We start from the raw sequence: 21059 nt of genomic DNA, 5'->3' as shown, positions 1-21059 counted from the left end.
CATATGAACAGAAGTCACCCCAAAATGATTAACTTCTCTGGAAGCTTGCTACTACAAAAAAGAGAGGAGGCAGCAGTGCAAAAGATTCATGATCAGTTTCATACTCTACTTCAGAAGACATACAAATTAAACCACAGGGAAGACAGTTCTTGCACTTCTTTGTAGTAGATCCAGTGTAGTCTTTCAGAGGTAGGATGCAGAAGTTTAGTTCTGTAATTTGGGAAATCTGTATATTTTATATGTTAATCCTATCTCTTTCCCAGATTTCAGATGAATGTCTATAGGGCTTTTTTGGGTTTTATAGATTACTTTCTCATTTGAATATGGGTTTCTAGTTCTGCCTTTCTCTTCTTTTAAGCTTCTTTTTCATTCCCGTTGATCTGGGAGCATAAATTAAAAATATATAACATTATAATATAATTGCATAAAGAAACCTCTTTAAAAAAAAAGTTAAATCAGACTATCAGTCTTAATTTTCACCTGCCTCACTGACGCACGTAATTGTTTTGAAACCATAATTGTGTCTCTAGGTGTCTAGACAATCATGGTTCTTACACCAGTTCCTGACACATAAGAAAATGCCTTTTCTTTCTTTGTGTGCCACTACTTTACTCATTGTCTGTTTCTGTGAAAGGAATGAACCCAGGGTCCTCTGGAACACATGGCGTTTGAATACTTCGTTGTGGTGGCATCCTAACTTAAAAGGATGAAAAAAATAGAACTTGTTTTTAAGATTATATAGAAACTGAAACTGTAGTTTTTCCAAACTTTGGGATGTTTAACTTTATGTACTTGGTACCCGATTTCCTAGTGTTTGGGAAAGCTTGAGAAAATAAAAAAAAATGCATCAGATGATATACATTATCTTCATAAATGGTATTGAGTGGGCACATGCAGACAGAGCACAACGGCTTGCTCCTGCCAGGAATACTCCTGCCATAGGTACTATTGTGCTGCAGGACATTTTCATCTGTTTCTCTCTGGCAGTGTAACTATTTCTGTCATTAGGCAGCAGACTACCTCAAAATACACCACCCTAGAGCATCAAAATGCAACATAGTATATCATAGTCATCCCATAAACTGTGGGATGGAAGATACCCAGTAATTTAGATCATTTTTCTATGCAAGAGGAAAAAAACAAACAGTGCAGTTTGCAGAAATATGGTAGAGCAAATAGCTGAGCAAATTAATTATCTATTATTAAAACCTGATAAATTTTTAAGAAGAGCAGGATACCCTTAGCCACCAAAAAAGAACTGGAAAAATCCAAAAGAAGAAACATGAAGGTTGAAAAGAGAGAAACTACTTTGCTGCCTCTCTTGACCACCCACCTATTTAAAAAATACTTAAAACTATGTTTCTGGGGGCTCAAAAAGTCATCATCTCTATGTGATCTAAGCCTTCATCTGGCGTGTGAGCTGACACATAGCAGTGCACCTTTAATTACCATTTCTGCGGCTGTGGTATCCCTGAATGTTAAGAAGAGTCTGGTTCTCATTGGGAGATGGCAAATTAATACTCAAAAGTATCAACTGTATGGAACATTAATAAGAATCTAAGGTGGCTTGAGGCCAGGCTACAGATCACTGTGAGACTTACACAAGAGTTACAGATTAGTGCTTCGAGTCCTGTGATTAGCATGTAAAAAATATGACAATGGTGTGTTTCCATCAGGATGGATTCTTTTTCACAGGTCTGCCATATTAAAGGGAATTTTGAGTAGAGCATGACTCTCCCTGGCAAATGTAGACTACCCCACACTGCTGGCATGAAAGGTGTATGTATTGCTTTTTGCTTCATTAGCAGCGGTAACAATTTTTTGCCCAAAACTCAGAAGTGTCTGGAGGATTATCTCAACAAAAATAGGGAAAATATGAGAACTGTTTGTTATTAAAGTGTTGATAAACATTTGATGTTTTTGTTTTAGGTTCTAATTTCAAATTGTAAATAAAAGAAAGCATTAACAATTAAGTATTGATGCAAAGCATTCTCATTCATGAAAAAGAATTTTATATAACAAAAATAATAATAAAATATAAATAATTATGTAAAATGCTTTGAGAGAAGGAGAATTACAGGAATAATTAGACTGGAGAAAGAGGCATGCATAGAACTGATGACAGTATGGATGAATTCAGGATTTTGCAATATTCAAGTGTCACAATTATAAATTGGACAAAACCCCAAGTAAGTATATTTTTCTGGAAGATGAAACTCAGGAGAATGGAAGGTCTTAGTTTTAGAATGCTGATAATGCAAATATTTTGTCTCTTAGAAAATGGCAAGGCTTTCCTTTCAGATATGTTCTTTCTAGCTGAAAAGCATAAATGTGACTACACAAAAATAGCTGGAAAGTGATGCTCATTTTCTTTAACAGAATTAAAGGTATTGCATGGTCACAAATATTTGCTGCCTTAGGTTGACTCATATTCTCTATGAACTTAAGCTCAGAATTGCAAAAAATCTGCCTAAAATCTAGTCTGGGAAATATTTTTGTTTATTCCTTCCCTGCTTAAGATAGAGTTCACTGTATATCCACAGTGGTTCTCACAGTCATATTTTCTAAAAAAACCTCTAGTGTTGGGTATTCCACAGCTTTCTGTAGGAGTCTGAGTGCTTAACTATGTTTGCCACTAAAAAGTTCTTCCTCGCATAAGCTAAATAGTCTGTGTTGTAATTTTATTATTTCTTTTCCTACCACTGCGCACATAAGAAGTGATGATTACTTTTTTCCTCTTCCTTCAAAGCAAACTAACTTTTCTTTGTTGTGCTACAAACATATTTACAGAAAGTTTTCTTCATTACCTCTTGTGTCCATTCCATACTTTGCCCAGGCCTTTTTTATTTTATCTTCCTTCTGGTTTTTGTATTCCTTTTGTGCTTGACCTCCTAATTAATTCATGAGTTAAATAAGTTCATCTCTTAGTTTAATAAGTCTCTTCCTGTCCTTGCTCTGCATCGCTGCTTGCAGCTTTTACCCTGGCATAAGTTTCTTAGGAATTACCCTAATTTTAGCATTCCCACCCGCTTACTTCCTTGCTAGATAGGAAATTTCTGCTGTGTTTCTTTCCCCAAGAAGTGTTTGGGGTGTTAAAAGCTCATGTTACTTGGACAATTCTCATAGTTACTGAAGAAACATCTTGTGTCTAGCATGTTGATTGTCTGTGGCACATTGCTACTCCTCCATTCTGGACTTCAGTGCAGTATATCCATGCACACTTCACTTCTGCCTGCCTTAGGTTCTTGTCCAGGTCATTGCTGTTTATGCTTCCTCGTGGGTTCCTGTCATTAATCTCTCCTGACTCTAATGTAAAACCTTCATAACAGGATTAGCAAGCTGACTGACATGCAGGGGCTCTTCCCTCTCCAAAGAGATTAATTCTCTCCTTGAACAACAGTTTAAAAAATAGACCTTTTTGCTATCAGAGAAAGTCCTTCTCCTATCATTTGTCTGCCAAGAAAGGCAGTCACTTCCTGGGATTGCCTCTGTGTCTCCTGGGCCTTTGCCCTTACCTAGAGGGACCAGGTGTAACACAACTTTTCTCTCCTCCTCACCTACTCCTCCAGTCACTACTTGTCTTCTGCCTTGTATCTGGTGAGCGGCAGGAGGATAGTAGCCTGGTTCAGTATGCTTTTGTTAGCATCTGGTTTCAGTCTCCTGGCAAGCCACGCAAGTACCAGACATTCACAGGTGCACTTCCTATTTACCTTGCTTGATTTGCTCACTTAAGACTTACAGAGACCCTCAGTATCAGGCCTGAACTTAACTCTAGGACCATTGATCCACAGTGTTTGGTGAAGTCCACAAGGGCTTTGGGCTCCGCGGGGAGTCCAAACCTTATCTGCACAGGTCTCAAGTCTCATTGCTGTTGGCACTGTTTGTTTTTTCTGTACCTAACCAATTCAGAGTTTTGCATTTGGGGACTACAGCACTGGCTGAATAACAAGCCAATCTGGTCACAAATGGGACAGTCTTCAGTGGATTTGTAACTAAACCTGCTACCTCACTGTTGCTCTGTAGTGTTCATCACATGCCAAAACTGATACTGATCCTCTGTGGCTAAATAAGCTAAGGCCATAAGAGGCTTACATCCTCTGCTAATGATTAGTGATGACTCCAGACATCCTGGCCTTTCTGAATGCCACACAGCAGAGGAAACACCATTTCCGGTACTGCAACACAGGTACCATTAAAAGAAGAATGACAAACAGCATTTCTCTGTGCTTTTTTAGCAGTTGATCACATCCATATAAAATTTTTCTTCAAGAAAGTTCTTTTCTGTGCCTTGAAAGATCTTATGATAGGTCCTTTAAACTTAACTTTCATGTCATTGACTTTCTCTGCAATGGTAGTCAAAAAGTTCCCTAGAAGAGAGCATGAGTGCTCAAAGACTCCTCACACATACAAGGAGATGATTTCTTAGGAACAATAATTCTTCAAGGAAAAGTTCTTCTGAAAATCCTCCTTTCAGCTTCTGTCCCTCTTTTATCTTCTATTTCAATTTTTGAAATAAGTGGGAAGGAGGAAAGAAACTTAAAAAAAATTATTTTTAGGTTCTGTTTTTATGTCAGTCTCTGAATGTTCTTTCAGTTTTTAGCTTGAGCAGTTTTTTAAATACAGACTTGATTATAGAATAGACAGGCTCAGAAATGAAGCTGTTCCTACAGGTGACAAACCTTGATCCATAGGCACTGTCTGGTGACACCCACATTTCCTGCCTACAGCCCACCAGATCAAAGCAAACCCCATCTAAGGAGCAGCTGGGAATGTGCTGCTGCCATCAGAACAACTCAGACAGACACAAGTTGCTCTTCTTCCCAAGGGCTCCTCAGGCTGTGGCTTAGATGTGTTGTTCTTGTGGCAGCACCCTGCTCCCCACTGGAGGGTCTCAGGCCTTTTGCATCCTTCAACATGTGCCTGTCCTATGAGAGATGGGATGTAGAAAATTTCAGAATAATAAATCCAGTGTGTACGCCTTCTGTCCCTGGGAGAAGGAAAGACAATGCTTGGAGACGGCTGAGTTGCTTGAGTGGACTACATGCAGCCCATGCTCAGTCATTTTGAACATTTGTGCATTGATTATAAACACCAGATATCAGGCAGAAGTTACTTGTAGTCTCTTTCCTAAAGATAAATAGCCACACTGTCTTCACCAACCACCTTGAGATCATACATCTTTATTTTGTATTTACTTGCTACATTCTTTATCTTTTTGTGGAGTTACTTGAAAGGGAAACAGTAATAGATGTTTAAGTGATGGCACATTAAATTCTTTATATATGCAAATAGGGAGAAAATTTAACATTGTATGTAGGCAGCTGCATGTGGCTTTTGGTTTTTAGCTGAATTGCAAATTGGCTTTGGTAATTCATTTGCATAAAATTTTAAATGTACATTAAACAAATTACAGTATGATATTATTTAATATTCATGTGCATTTGATTAGGGTATTCTATCAGCTAATCTTAGTGTGTTTTATTTAGCAAGGTGAAGTGAGGTTGAAGTGTTTGAAAGCTCTTCAGAGTCTGTATACCAACAGAGAGTTATTTCCAAAACTGGAGCTGTTCACTAATAGATTCAAGGTAAGAGGAAATACAATTTTTGGAAGGAGTACAGAAAATAAAAGTATCATCTATCTCATCCTGTTGCGGTGTTTGAGTCATGTATATTAAATGCAAAAATAAACTCATTTGTTTATGACAAGGCTTGTAACTGCAGTAGTAAAACTGTATTACTGAATGCTGAGATTAAGCCGAATTCATCTTACAGTGTTTATCTTGTAAGATTTGTCAGGCTTGGCCAGGATGATTATTTATCTGTTTGTGTTATTGATAGTTTATATATTGTCATTATTCAGTCTGCTTGTACTTATTTAATTTTAGATTTATTGAATTGTAAGGACATGTACTGGGTGTTTCACACAATCTAAAATACATCTGAAAGTAACAACCTGTAACAAAAGATTGTTTATAAGACATCTTTTTAGTTGAGTATGTGCTTGTGTTTGGAGGAAGAGATACTTTGATCTGCGTCATGATATTCTACACAGTGAAATACCTTGCTGCACAACAGGAGTTTACATTGTGCTTTTAGACAAACCCCTGAGCATAATTGTCCTGTTTAGGAGATAAGTACTGGAGGAGTATAATTCATGGAGTTTCTTACTAGCACAAACACACTGACTCTTTGTTTAATATCTTGATGAGAATGTTGCTGTTAATTCACTTTGTGGCATGACTGCTTTACTTCACAAGTATCTGGAGAGATGAGTGTAGAAATACCATCATTGCTTCTGTTTGGATGCTCTGTGAAGAAAGCTTTCAGGCACTGTCACCATGTCAGTTGGCAACTTTTACCATCGCTTTTGTGTTCTGGAGAACCCCCCAAGGAAAGACTAATTTTATTTATTTTCGTTTAAATAATGATTATAATGCTGATGCCAAATTCTGTGTAGAAGAGAAGTGGAGATGACTGATCTATTTTTATTTAAATCATGATGCCGAAGAAAAATTCTCTTTAGAAAAGAAGTGGAGATTTAAATACTCATAAATACCTACTGTATTTCTCACTGTAGATTTTATATTGCTTCACTGGTTTTGTCTGTCATCGCAGTTAATATTAACTCTTCCAGTTTGATCTAGGAAAGCACAAAATATAGCAAACTTGTCATATATTCCCTGTATGTAAACAATCCATAAAAACATAATGGTAATCAGCCTTTTACCACATTCACTTGAGATGGAGAAAAAAGATGCTTAAACTCCAGTAAAGTCTAGCCATTAAGGAAGGCTTTTTGTCCAAAATGATAGTTATATAATAGAACAGACTCTTTATTAATAATCTGCCCTTAAAAGTCTCAAATGAAGGAGGTTAAATAAATATCTGTCAGGAATGAACTTGGTATGGTTGACTTTAAAGTAGGAGATGAAACTAGATCATTTTGTGAGATCACTTGCGCACCTGTATTCTTCTAATGTTATAAAGTCAGTTTCTGGGACTACTGCAGTAAAGACAAGTTTCCTGTCATCGAAGAGTACCTGGCAAACAGGTTCAGACCTCAGACTACTTCTGTAATGCCTCCATAAGTCTGGTTTGCTTATCATCTCAGGACAACCAGAAATACTGGTTAACTCTCGAGAAAAGAGAACCTTCCAACCCTGCTGTTTTTCTTGTTCTATCTGTGCAGACTTACAGATTTATTTATATTTGCTCCTTCCGTAATTTGATTTATTTTGAAATAGGCCACTAAAACTCTCATGGTCTCTATATCTGCTTCTCTTTACTAGAAAATGTGCTGGATGCTTCTCTCTCAGCCTTCCTATATAGAGAAAATGCTGCTTTGAACCTGTCCCATCCATCAGCAAAAATTTTCAAGGCAATTAGAGGCACTTTGGGAAATAGTTACTCAGTAATGTACTTCAAAAAAACTACAGGAACATGAAACTTCTAAATATTTCCTCCTGGCTTTTTCAGGGTATAGACAATTTTCTTTGTTAGAAGAAGTTAGGTTAGCCTGTGCATTTCTTCTTGGTTTAGAATGACACAAGGAATTTTCATTTCTGTCAAAAAGATTCAGACAAAAGGGAACCCTGTTAGGAATCCTCGTCTTTCTTCAGTTCTATTAAAGCTGTTTTTACTACAGAAATCTGTATCATCATGAAATAAATTAGAGAAAAAGTGAGTTCAAAGTCTCTGTGAGCCTAGAGAACAGATATGTTTAACATGATGTTTAACATCAGCTTCAGTTTCCAGCCACATCAAGAGAACAAAAAGCTGGCACTGCCCAAATGCCTGCACTTGGATTTACAGCTGTGCTGACAAGGATGCAGCCTTTGGCACCAGGATGGAGCAAAGTTTCAAATTAATGGTTTTTGAATCTAATGAATACATTACTTAAATGTCTCACCACCACAAGCTCTACCACCACCCCCTGAAAAATAATTGACCTAAATGCTGCTTTTTTATATTTCCTCATCAGACTTCAATCGACCTGCACAGTTCAGCTGGTATTCAGCTCAATCCATTCAAACTGTCAAGAGAAATCTCTCTAGAGATCTTCTAGCTGTTCAAAGTATAAATTAATTTGATCTAGAATGACTTGTACTGGGGTGTTAATATTTCACCGCCTTCCAGATAGCTGTGACAAGGATCTGACAATGTCACTTCTCCAACAGAAAGACGTGTGTTCTTTCCAACATTTGTTTGTGTAGGTGATATGCTAGAAAATAAGCTTTGTCTGTCAAAAACAGTTTTTTCCATCAGAGAGGAAACTTCTGTTTTCCATCAAGAATTCCTGTCTAATACAAACATTAACTGAAGCCGTATGGGAAAGATGTGAATTAGCTCTTTTGCAGTCAGTGTCAAAGTCAAGACACCAGCAGATTTAGGTGCATCCATTTAATTCCTGTCCCTCATCCCTGACCCTTTGCAGGAGAGTGCTGTCTGCATGGCCTGAGAGGCAAAAGGAGATAGATTTGCTCTTCAGCCAGCCTTGTTCACAGCCTAATACATAACTGCAAACTGATCTTCATAGAGAGTGAAAATTAGTATTTCAAGTTATATATAGAAGCCTGTGTCCTATTCTACCATTGTACAGTAGTACAGGAAATGTTTGTCAAAGCAGATTGAGCAGCTGGGGTTTGTAACTTACTAAGCCACAGAAGTTACACCTTCCAGAGGCATTAGGTGTTCAGGTCTCATTTTCAAGGATCTTGGTGCCTGGCTGGCAGATGCTATCACACAGAGATGCTGGCACCAAGGCTGAAAATAAGAAATGATGCATCCACACTGTTTATTTTAAGCCTGATGTTTCTGGGGAAAATTGAGAGGCATGAACAGTCTTTTTTGATAAGAAAACATTGTTGCATCAGTTGGTTTCAAAGTCCAAAATGACTCCAAATTCAGAGTACCTCTTGCTCTGTAGGCAGGAGAGAAGATCCCTTCCTTTCCAGGCTTTTTTCAGAGATGTAGGAGTTTTATACTTGTGTGCTTATTCCTTCATGTGCCGTTAGTTCCCTCCTGGAGTTTAAGATATGCTTTGAGGGAGTATATGAAATTCCACTGAAACTTTTAAGATCAGTATCTCTGGCTGTTCCTTCTCTTGATTTTGTTGTTGTTAGTTGTTCTTTGGCCAGGACCTCAGGAAAAAATGACAGCAATTTTTTTTTCTTGTCCATACACAGAATTTCCTGTTTCAAAAGTTATTTCACTGTTTGAGTCTCTTCAAGGACTTCTCACGGTCTCTAAAACTGTCTAGGTATAACAGTTAAATGCATCAAATTTCCCAGGAACTTAATGGTGATTTATAGAGGTGCATTCAATCATAGTGACACAATGTATCTCTACAGACCTAGTTTCCTTGAAAGGTAACACTTGAGACAGCCACAATGCATTCTTTACATAATATTCCTAAAATCTAATATTGAAGTAAGCATCAGTTGCTTGATATTCACCTTCAGCATTTAAGTGCCTGGAATAGTAGAGAAAAGAGGTGAACACCTTTATTTTGTCCTGATTTGTTCTTGGTGACTTTCACTGTTGTTTCCTAACACATCCCTTGTTTCTTTTCCAGTCCCTGACTTCTATTTTTTCACATCCCAAAATGTCATATAGTACCTAGTCCTTCCTGACGCAGGTCAAGCCAGAAGGATCAAGTTTTATCTTCAGATGGCCCAATTTCTTGTCATTAAATTGATCAGTCAAGCAAAAAAACATCAACACATATTGCATTTTTATGGATGGATAGAAATTCTCCCCAGATAGGGAGGACAACATATACTAATCGCATCTATTTTTGGTTGCCAGTAAGCAAGCTGGAACTAAGGAGAAAGAAACCCTAAGGAGACTTCTCATAACTACAGGGTCCTTAGAAGTTATAAATTCATTACATTAGATTGGAAAGTGGTCTGTTTGTCTCCACTAGAAAGAGTATAGGAAAATACAAAGCCAAAACACAGAACTTCCCACTTTCCTGTGGAAGGTCTGTAGTGTAATTCTTGAGATCAGCTTCAAACCTTGAGACGTAGCCAGGTATGAAGGCCACAACTTTATAGGCAATATGCAGATGCATATATTCAGGGGTGATTTTCTTCACAGTATTTCCTAATATGCATATATGCAGCATTCATTACTCTGAAATTATTTGTTTTCAGGGGGAATGAAGCAGGACAATTTTTCTGCTGTCATCCAACCCAAGTACATTCCTCTTCAGGAAAGAACTGTTAAGTAAGACCAGTCCAAAACAGTGCTTCAATTCCAAAGTCTCCTTGCTTGTTCTCTGGAAAACAGACAAGGATAAGGACTGTTTGTTAAGCACTTGTTCTCATTCCTGTGTAATTGCCTATTTTTCCATTATGCATATAGCATACAGGTTCCTAAGATGTACATTAAATGGTTGAATAATATTAAAGGGCTTTCATGTGTCTAGTTGAAAGATCTTTCTCCCCAAGATAATTTACTTTGTAATCTATAGAATTCTTCATCTGATAGCTGTTTGTGTGTTTCTGTTTTGTCACTGTAATAAAATTCCTTTTCAGGATCGCATTGTATCAATGACACTGGATAAGGAATATGATGTTGCTGTGGAAGCCATTCGATTAGTCACGCTAATACTTCAGTGAGTATTTTTCAAAACCAGTATATTCCCTTTGAAAGTTACCTAAGCTAGTAATATTTAATTGACTTGATTTCTTTGCTTGTGTAATGATGTGAATCTCTTACTTTACACTTAGTATGAAGTTGAACAAAATATGTAGTAATATGGTCATGAAGCTAAATAAGATATTCCATCTCATGAAAATACAATAGGCAAAGTATAAAAATGTATTGATGTATTGAGACTATTAGAGCACGCATTGTTGTGGAAGAATGCCAAAGGGCATTTATACCTTTTGCCAAGGGCAAAATGATTGTCCTCCCCAAAGCGAGTATCTGTGGGTTACATTTGCTAAAATAACTCTAGCAGTAACTAAGCAAAGATCCAGTGTTAGGAGATTTGATTACCTGACACAGCTGAAAGGAGAGTCCTCTGGTAAATAAGCTGACAGGGAGAAGATGCTAACTTCAGCACCCTTGTTTGGGTTCTGTGGAGGTGGCAGTGGTAGCTTGCAATTTTAAACACTCGGCCATGCATGAGGAGACATGCTTCCAGGCCCCCAACTTTTTCTTACAGAGATGCAGTGGCTTCCCTGAGGCAAAGATCCAGTCTAAAGATCATCCCGCTCTCTGATTGTTTGAACCAGCCTGTCCACAGCAGCCTCATGAGTGTGCTGCTGAAGGAGCACTGCTAAGCTTTTATTACATATTCATTAAAACATATGTTAAAGAAAATCTGTTTTACAAACAGATGCATAGAATTTCTGCATCATACTTTATACCCAGTGGCTCTACTTTGAAGAACGTTCTTGGACATGCAGAATTTGGATGAAAGATTAGACTAGCTTTTCCTCTTAGTAAAGCAGTCTGGACTTAATTTTTTTTATTTATGAGTCACTCTCCTTTACAGATATTAGACTTGTAATATTAGGAAGAAAGGAAATCTCATACTGTTACATTTTTAAAGTAAATATAACAAATATGATCACAAATGAGATGTAGAACACATCCGTTCTCTACATTATTAGCAGTGTTTGGGAACACAGTATGATCTTAGGTCAGGAATTGTCCAGTGCACCTTTTTTTCCTGTCCTGTTTTCTCTTTGGTTGCATGGTGAAAACATAGCTAATGCATTTAGCACCAGAAGAATATGGGTCACGTTGAACAGCACAGAGCAATATTCTGTCAGGTAGGAACTGTGTCATGAACAATCATGATGGGGAATGACCAATTAAAAATTATTTGTAGTATGAACCCAAATGATGTGTAGAGTCCTGATACATAAATGTTTCTGATGAATGCTGACTGAACAGAGAGGGAAATAATATCTCTGTATGCGACAGTGGTGATATTTTGATAGCATTGATGGAATATCATTGTTCCATGGCTCATAGCATTTTTCAAGAATATTGCTGAAAAATGGAAGTTTTTCTGAGTTTCAGAAAACTTGCACACAAAATCTACCTTGAGCTCAGAAACTGCAGAAGCCCCAACTATGTTGTTTACCCAAGACAAGGGTCAAAGGTGGCTTGTTCTTGTCAATAAATAATTATAGAAAATAAACTTTTCATCATCTTTTATCCAGCACAGCAGGCTATGATCAGATTCTGTTCCTTGATGTTGAAAATGAAGTCTGTATCTAGTCAGCACAGTAACTACGGTAAAAGTGATTGACAATTTATTGTATCAGCATTATTGTAATTCTAAATGCACACAATAATTCAATCCTAAAGTGATTATGTGTTGATTTGATTGGTGGATGCACAGTGCTAGTTCTGTGTCCCCACTTTGTGGCATAATCGGGTTTAGTTTTCTACTGCCTGTGTCCAGAGTATTTCTGTGCCTTCTCCCATTGCTGGAGCAGTTTCATCCACCTGGCCTGGCCCTTTCAGCAGCTAGAATTGGGAATATGCCTTCCTACTTTCCAGGCCAGCAGAGAGACACCTCCTGCCCACAGCGCACAAGAGCACATGGACTGTCACGTGAAAAGACTTAACTTCTGAGAATGGAGTAGGACAGGAGGCTGAAACAGGTTTTCCCAGTCCCAGATTTGAATACTTTAAAAATTAAAAGCTTTGAAAGCAAACAGACATTGCAATAGAAGTCAATAAGTTTAACCAAGCAATTAAATTTTCCTCATGTAACATTCTAGGTTTTTAGTTTAATAATGTTCGATAATCAGTGTTTGGCATCTTGCAATATATGCATTGTAGTTAGTGTGATGGTCTAAGTAATTGAACAGGGCAAGATTTGTAAGCAGTGATGACATTTTTTTCATAATTTTTTTTTTATATATATAGATAGATAGATACAACTGGGGGAAAGAAATCAGACAAACTTCCAGTCTTACAGGCCCTTTAAATATCTCTGTATTTGGAAATTGAACCAAAGGTCCTTGAAGTCAGTGTTCAACCATTTAGGATTTTGTATGAAGGAAATCAATCTTGTAGCTGTCAAAAGTAAGTTACGGGAGGTGAGGGGATTGAAATTAAAAATTTGTTTTAGTTCAGGTGTTACTTTCTGACTCTTTCAGTGGAAGCGAAGAAGCTCTGTCAAATGAAGACTGTGAGAATGTGTATCACTTGGTGTATTCAGCACACCGGCCTGTTGCAGTAGCAGCTGGAGAATTCCTTCACAAAAAGTAAGTTATCAGTTGCCCTGGAATAAGACCAGATTTGTGAATGGTTCCTAGTAGAGGTAAGATCAAAAGGCAAAGAAGCAATAGAGTGAAATATCCCAATTTAGCAAATCAGGTATTTAATTTAAACAGAGACTTATTATCTTGTTTAAATTCAAGACCTAAAGACTTCAAGAAACTGAATTTACATTTTTCTTGCTCTAGAATTCAGATAACTTTTCCTAACTCCTCAAGGGCTAAATACACAAAGGCTGCATAAACCTCTAAAGTTGGTTTAAATCCTAAAGCTTTTGCCAAATTACTGTTGCAATAATATATATAAGGCCTATACATCCCTGTTGGTCTACCTGATAGGCAGTCATCAATTTTACAAAGTTTTAAAACAGTTTATTTCAAAATTGTGAACTTGAGAGGTTTTTATGTAGTAACAATTAAGAAATTTGTTTCTAAACTCACTGACTTCCCCTAAAAATACATTACACCATGGTTACATCTTTCATGTACCCACTATGCCAAAGGAAATGAGCTAGCTTTTCCATGGATGCGAATCATACTGCATCAGTAACTACGACCATGACATTGCCACATAATAGTAAACCTTTTCATTTTAGTGTTTGCAGTTAAAAGTCTTTTAGCAGTAATTTTCTTTTTTCCCCTCATGGGTTGTGACATTAGAGTTCTTTAATATATCAGAGTGCAGGTTATATAATTTTTCATGCCAAGATACACAACAGAAGAAAATCAGGTAAAAACATCAGTTTTCCTTTGCCAGTGTTCTAATTTTCTGTGGTTTATTAGTGATTTAAAAGTCCACACTGTAACTGTAAGCTTTCATTGATGGATTTCTGGAGTTCATCTCTGTGATCAGGCATTACCTGCTTCAAGGAGTTAATTTACAAAATTCAGTTACATTTAGTTTCCTACATGATATTTTAGGAAATGGTTAGGTTCTTTGTAAAAATATATACTGAAATTCCTTTGTTAATTAACATGTGACAAAATAATTTCGACAAATGCCTTGAAAGTAAATTAATTTGAAGACATATCTGCACCTTGGTGTACTTAGTGTAAAGACAAAACTTTATCCTAACTTTTCTTTACAGCGAGATACTGTGCTGTGTTCTATAAATGTCTCTCAAGGTAAACAGCATTGAGAGAAGATTGTCCCATTCCTAACACTCATTTTCTCTTGGTATCTGCTAACACATAAGAGCTGGTGCTCCATTTTAAATAACTTACAATCTGCCTGAGGCATTTGAGGTGAGATTTATCTCGCCTAGTTTTATACATTTAAATATCACTTTCTATGTGTAAGCTAGTCATTAGACTTTCTCTCTGTAGTTAGCAAAGGAGAGCAAATAATAAAGAGGATCACTGACGCAGTCCTGAGGTGGGTGTTTTAAGATATTTCAGCACCCGCAGAGATGCTTATTTCTTATCTATTAAGTCAGGCGGGGGGGAAAGGTGATGTCTAACTAAAATGTGTTTGTGTATAACTCATCCTTCTCTTTTCAATGAATTATAGTAGTGAAATCAGAATACTGTGTTTCATATTTCTAATTGGCTTGTGACTGTGGTTTCATGGTAAAAGCAAGGAACAGTTTTCAAAATTCTTGAAGTAAAACAATCATTGCTGTAACTGTAATGTAGACACATCTGAGATCTCTTTAAGCTAGCAAATTTGAGCATTGAGAGTATTTTGGAATTAACCATGCATCAGGGAAGTCAATGGAGAATGTATAATTTACCTGAAAAAAAAACAACAAACAAACAAATAATTGCCCGGTAGCTTGCTTTATCATTTATGCTGCTACTGATACTTGAGGTTGGTTGTTTAATGGGATGTCAAGTTTGTTTATACCATACCCCGGTCAGCATGACTACAGTGAAGATACAAGCTTAGTTCTTAAGGCACTACTGGAGTAAGTGCTACCACCATTGTAAGACTTGATAAGTTAAAAATGCAAAACTATACAAATTATGCAAATATATAAAACTGTGAAAAATCTTTCAATATAAATAGGTTTTCAAGAGCTTTCTTCCTGTGTGAAATTCTTCCATCCCTGTGAACATGAAGATATTGAAGATAAATTCATGTCTTCAGACAGGCAGAGGTCATGCCCTCTTTCCCTTGAAAGAAATAACTTGGGATACTTTCACTGTGTTTTATGAACAAATCTACTACATCAAGAATGAATGCTCATCATATTATTGCAGAAATTATATTTGTTTTGATAAACATGATAGCTCCTTTTGCTTATTTTTAGACTGTTCAGCAGACATGATCCCCAAGCTGAAGAGGCTCTAGCAAAGAGGAGGGGGCGAAATAGTCCAAATGGAAACCTTATTAGAATGTTGGTTCTTTTCTTTCTTGAAAGTGAGGTAAAAAAATCATTTTTAACCTTTACATGTTTAATAAAACCTGGAACTTAAGTAGTGATTTATCAACATAAAGTAACAAGTTGTCTTTCTTTTCTTTTTTTTTTCTTCATAATTTCAGAAATACTGTATGCCCTTTACCCTGCTCCCCATCTCCTTGTCCATCAAGCAAATTCAACTCAAAATCTTCTTCATGGTTTCTTCTGCTCTTGCATGTCCCCACTGTACTCAGTACTGCATTGGTGGTAGTATGGTGGCTGCCAGGATTCATTGCTACATAGAAATGTAACTGGTCCTTTTTTTAAGATAACCATGTAAGGAGTATACCTCTGGAGTTACTCTTTATGGAGTAAAATCATTTGCTCAAAGCAGGGTCAGCTGTGAGATTGGATGAGGTTGCTCAGGGCTTTATGCAGTTGAAAACGTCAGAGAATGGAGACTGCAAGCATATATACGATGACATTAAGTGTTTGATGAACACATTGAGGATGGGATTGTGCCCATAGTTTAGGTATATAGAGATAGCATACATGGGAAGTTTTGTGGTAGACATAGCAATTCGGGTGGGGAATGGCAGTGGAGTGGAGGAAAACTTGATAAACGGTCAGGTACAGGATGTTCTGAAGATAGAGGGGGAAAGGTTTAAAAATTATACATTTGATTTGGTAATAAATAGGTGGCAAATGAAGACTGAAAGAAAGGAATGACAGAAATATTTCTCGACAGAGGGGAGGGTAATATATTTTGTATAAAAATCAAAAGGAAAGGTATTGCAATCGGGTATTTTAATTGTTATGAAGCCTTGAACAAGAGACTTGACTCTGAGAATGAAAAGAAACACAGTCAGAGATGGTGAGAAGGAAGGGTGACATTTAGGTACAGTGTTAAGGTTAACATTTTTTAGAAACACCTTACAAACTTAGAAGTTAAGCCTGGATGAAATGTCACTACTTGTGTGAGCCTTCAGTCTGCTATCTGAATGTATTTTTAGTTCCAGCTTCTTAAAAACTTGGATTGTAATAGATCACTGTACTTTCCAGTGAAAATACCTTAAATCTGAGTGTGTGTGATTGGGTGGGAGTTACATAGCGTTAAGCTTGTCTGTCCTTCTGAGGAGAAAAGGAAATCAGCTTTGCTCCCAAAGCCATAATCAGCAAAGTGCCTTCCCATGCAAGCCATGTGCTGCTCCCCGAGGTCGCTTTTCTCTCAGGGCCAGTTTTTGATATTACTGTTTTTGAGAGAGTTGTTAGAAACAAAGTAGAATTTTATGACTCCAGTTTTAATGAAGAGTTAGAGAATTGGGAGTTTCCATCTGCATAGGACTAGAAGATGTAAGCGCTGCAATCTGAGAGGGTGCATTCAGAAGAGGGCACAGGTAAACCTGTGACAAGCATCAGTAAGCTCTGTGACACATGATGTTTTGCCTGAGGCTGGTCAAAACAGAAGAGGAGGTAAATGTACTGACATCTCCTTCCCTACACTCTTAGATGTTTACCAGTTGAGTAATCAATCCCATGTCTGGCAAGCAAATCAGAACTGCATATTGTGCTTGTTACTTTTTGACAGTGGTGAAAGATCAGTTTATAAAATAGTAGAAGCCTATGGATTATTTTTCTCACTTTACAACACTTGTGTTGATTTGCGTAAAAACTTTTTTTGCACTTAAAGTTAGTGTTAATTCTGTACCCCCTGAAATCAGTAGGATTTCTGCTATTGTTTTCTGAGCATGTAGCAGCACGTATGAAAATTAAATGCCTGTTCAAAACGAATATATTACAACTCTTTCTTAGTGTCATGTCTCACTGTCTCTCCTTTTTATAATGCAGTAAGAAAGTGAGGAAAGGTAAGTTTATGGCTTCTACATCAAAACTCTGAGAAAGATTTTTCACTAACAAGCTGCTTGATGGAAGAGAAGCTCAGTGTGGTTTTATTCCATTTTCTATTAAAACATAGCCCCATTGTTGTGCAGTTGCAGCATTCAGTTGGAAGAAGACCTTCCAGAGTTAGTTTCAAACTGAATTTTCTTTCCAACTAACATAAGAGTACATGCCCAGGACACTCTTCTGTGGCCAAATGATTTTGAAAGTTGAAGAACTGCTGCTTGTACCAGAACACTGTACTGATGATTGCTTTGGATTTTCTAGTTGCATGAACATGCAGCCTATTTGGTGGACAGTTTATGGGAGAGCTCTCAAGAACTGTTAAAAGACTGGGAATGTATGACAGAATTGCTCTTGGAGGAACCAGTCCAAGGAGAAGAAGGTATTTGTTTAGCCTCTATGCTTTATGGATATTGCACAATATTGTTAATTATTCCTTAGAAAGATGTTTCACTGTGGGTGATAGAGTTATTTATGTTGTGGTTTGTTTAGAAAGCATATTTGAAGAAGATTTTAGTTTAATCCATTTTTAATGCATTTTGCTTCAAAAGCAGCATTTTTATACTCTGTCTTTCATCTTGTGAAGTCTGCTGTACTGTGGTTCCCTAATATTAAAGACTAGGACTTCTTCTTGTCTGAATGTTTAAATAACTAGTGTATACATGAACATTTCAATAAATTAAATAGCTAATAAAATTTTGAATAAACAAGCACTTCAGCTGGTGTTAATTAAATATGGGGCTTTTCCAGACAATGTTAAAACTTAATGAATTCTCAAGAGGGTAAAAAAAAGGCAATTCTTTTGCCATTAGTTTCAAATCTCCTTTCACTAATAGTAGATCTGTGTGCACAAGGTAGACAGGGAGGTTGGTGGCAAAGAGTGCCTAATGGTAATGAGCATCATTCAAGATCCTTATAATCCTTGAGGATTCTCCTGCTTCAGGGACCTCTGCAGGGGTTAGGTGGTTGAAAAACCAATGTACTCTTACTGCTCCTAGCATGATGTGCTCATCATCTCAGTGTTTCAAAATCTGACCTTTTGGTATCCACCTGCTACAATTGTATTTATGTGGTAATTTCCCTAGGAAATTAGCCACTTTGGTTCTTTTGTTTCTGCGTAGCCTAGTGGGGTTTGATCCTCTAGATGTGACAAGAAGTACTTCCCAAAGAACAGAAATAACACTTCATGACTGTGAGACTATTTTATGAGGAAATGCAGTGAACAGTCAGTCACTCTCCATCCTCCATGATGCTCTTTATTTTGTAAATCTTCGTTATATTCCCCTTCATTCAACCTTTTTCCAGACTACACTTCTCCGGTCTTCTTTCAGTTCTGCCATATCCATTTTGAGATGATGTGAATGGTAATTCAAAGAGCAAGCAAGAAAGCCTTGGTTTTATAAATGGGACAAAATGACATCATCTCTGTTGTTCTCTATTCCCTGTGTTTTACAACTGTGTTCACAGATTTGTCTTCTTTGAGATGTCTTGCGCACACATCAGAACTGATGTTACTTGGTTTTTTTCCCTCCATAGCAATGTCTGACCGGCAGGAGAGTGCTCTTATTGAGTTGATGGTGTGTACAATCAGACAAGCTGCTGAAGCACATCCTCCAGTAGGCAGAGGCACTGGCAAGAGAGTAAGTGGTACTGCAGTAGGTAGCTCAAACCTCTGTGTGTTACTATGGTAACATAAAATATTTGTCTACAATGCCACATTTGACACTTTTAAGTTAGATTTTATAATTGGTGTTTCCTGTTTCATGTGAACATTTTTGAAGAAAAATAGTAGAAATTCTATTTCTGGACATGTTTGGGTTTTTGTTTGATTGATTTTGGGCTTTGCATTGCCAAGTTAAGTAATGTAAATTTACAGCATGAAAATCTTTTTAAATTATTTTTTAGATGTTCTTTTATCATACCCCTGGCTTATACGTGTAATGTACCCACATCTACAGCCCTTAATGTTAAATCTAGATAAGAATTGGAAGTGTAGAGCTCAGGAGCAGAACAAGATTACCTCTGTCTTCCATAAAAAGGAATGTGCTGCTAATATGGATGTAAAATTTCTAGAAGAAGCCGACAGTATCTTCATCATGAGAGTAGTTAAGCACTGGAACAGAAGCTGAGAGTTTGTGCTGTTTTCATCCTTGGCAGTTTTCAAGAGTTGACTGGACAAAGCCCTGAGCACCCTGGTCTGACCCCTGAGCTGGCTCTACTTTGAGCAGGAGACGTGGGACCAGGACCAACCTGAATACATCTGTGGTTTTATGTATCCATCCTCTCTGGCCTCTTCCACTGAGTGCCCTAAAAATTCAAGAATTTGACATTCTGGCCATATTGCAATCTAGCTGCCTCTTTCATTTATTTTATTGTGACTGTTTGGGGATCAGTGGAAGTCCATTCGTAAGGCTGGGCATGCACTTTTAAGCATTTCAGTATAAGTCACAGGGTCAGGGTGAGCAACAGGCTTTCAGCTGTATTCTCCATAAATACAGGGTCTCAGCTTTCCAAATGTATTTCCCTGATTTTTGGTAGTCCCCCTTTTATTTAGGTTAGGCTAAAATGAAATAAACCCATGTGAACATTTGGTACTTCTGTTAGGTTCTGCTCTGAATAATCACAGCTAGTTTATTAAAGAAAGGCACAGACTTAATGAAGGTGAAATCTGGAAATAGATGTAGCATTCTCTATTGCTAAACTAAATGCAGTTACTTAGCTTCTTTATTTTTATGTGCCAAAAGTAGATTAGCCTCGTGTCCAGAAACAGCATCCCAGGAAAAGCTCTGAGAAACCATCAATTTATACATGCTTTGTGTACCTTAATTTATAAAGTACATTCTAAGAAATTCCTAGTTTAGTAAAACATATCAGGGGTGAATCTATGAAAGCACTTACTCAAATTTACACAAGCATGTATTATCCTGCGTTACCAAAACTGTATTGTAAGCAGAACTTAACCGTGTTTTGTCTTAGCTGCAAACTGTTCTAGCAGACAAAGCAACCTTTAAATTTAACAAAAATTTTCATGTTTGTGTTTTCTGTTTGGAGCACCATATTAGCTTTCAGGTTTTTTTTCTATCTCAAGAGATCTATAGTTCTGTTCACTTAAGTTCAGCAAATTGCTTAGTCTTAGATTTTTCAGTGTCTGTATTTCTTCAAAGGTACTTAAGTAAAATAAATTTTACTTAAATAAATTTTGCCTTCTGAAGGATGATCAAAAGAGCCTCGAGATCATCCTAGGGACCCAGATTAATTCATAGCACCACAGAATAGCAATTTTTGGCCACCAGAATATGACTGGGTTGTTAGGGGGTGGGAGCCTGACTTGGTAGCTGCATTTGTGTTGCCTTCCGATGAACTAGTAGCTTTTGCTGGCGCAGGTGGTGCTGCACTGCTAGTTGGTACAGGAATTGCGGTTGCTGCTGTATGTATCCAGCTGTCTGTCATGTACTATGGAAGTGGTTTCTTACCTTGGTTACACATCTATTCCCCTTTGCTTCATGGTTGTTTTGGATTCCTGCTGACACAATAGGCTACCTGTCATCCAAGCATGTGTTTTGTT

The 21059-nt window shown here is 37.3% G+C and overlaps 1 protein-coding gene across 8 annotated transcripts in view; it reads left to right on the top strand.

Annotated features, from left to right (window-relative positions):
* STAG1 (STAG1 cohesin complex component) overlaps positions 1 to 21059 on the top strand; it is a 202188-nt gene that overhangs the window by 131381 nt on the left and 49748 nt on the right. For all 8 annotated transcript variants that reach the window (XM_069791855.1, XM_069791854.1, XM_069791852.1 and 5 more), the window contains 6 exons: positions 5487 to 5585; positions 10539 to 10618; positions 13131 to 13238; positions 15503 to 15617; positions 17759 to 17876; positions 19031 to 19134. In XM_069791855.1, coding sequence (XP_069647956.1) covers positions 5487 to 5585; positions 10539 to 10618; positions 13131 to 13238; positions 15503 to 15617; positions 17759 to 17876; positions 19031 to 19134 — 624 coding nt within the window. The remainder of the gene's footprint in view (positions 1 to 5486; positions 5586 to 10538; positions 10619 to 13130; positions 13239 to 15502; positions 15618 to 17758; positions 17877 to 19030; positions 19135 to 21059) is intronic.

The sequence above is a fragment of the Haliaeetus albicilla genome, chromosome 9 (assembly GCF_947461875.1).
Source record: "Haliaeetus albicilla chromosome 9, bHalAlb1.1, whole genome shotgun sequence".
In the NCBI taxonomy this organism is placed as follows: Eukaryota; Metazoa; Chordata; class Aves; order Accipitriformes; family Accipitridae; genus Haliaeetus; species Haliaeetus albicilla.
Note: the sequence above shows the minus strand (reverse complement) of the source record. Positions and strands in the feature narration are given on the sequence as shown.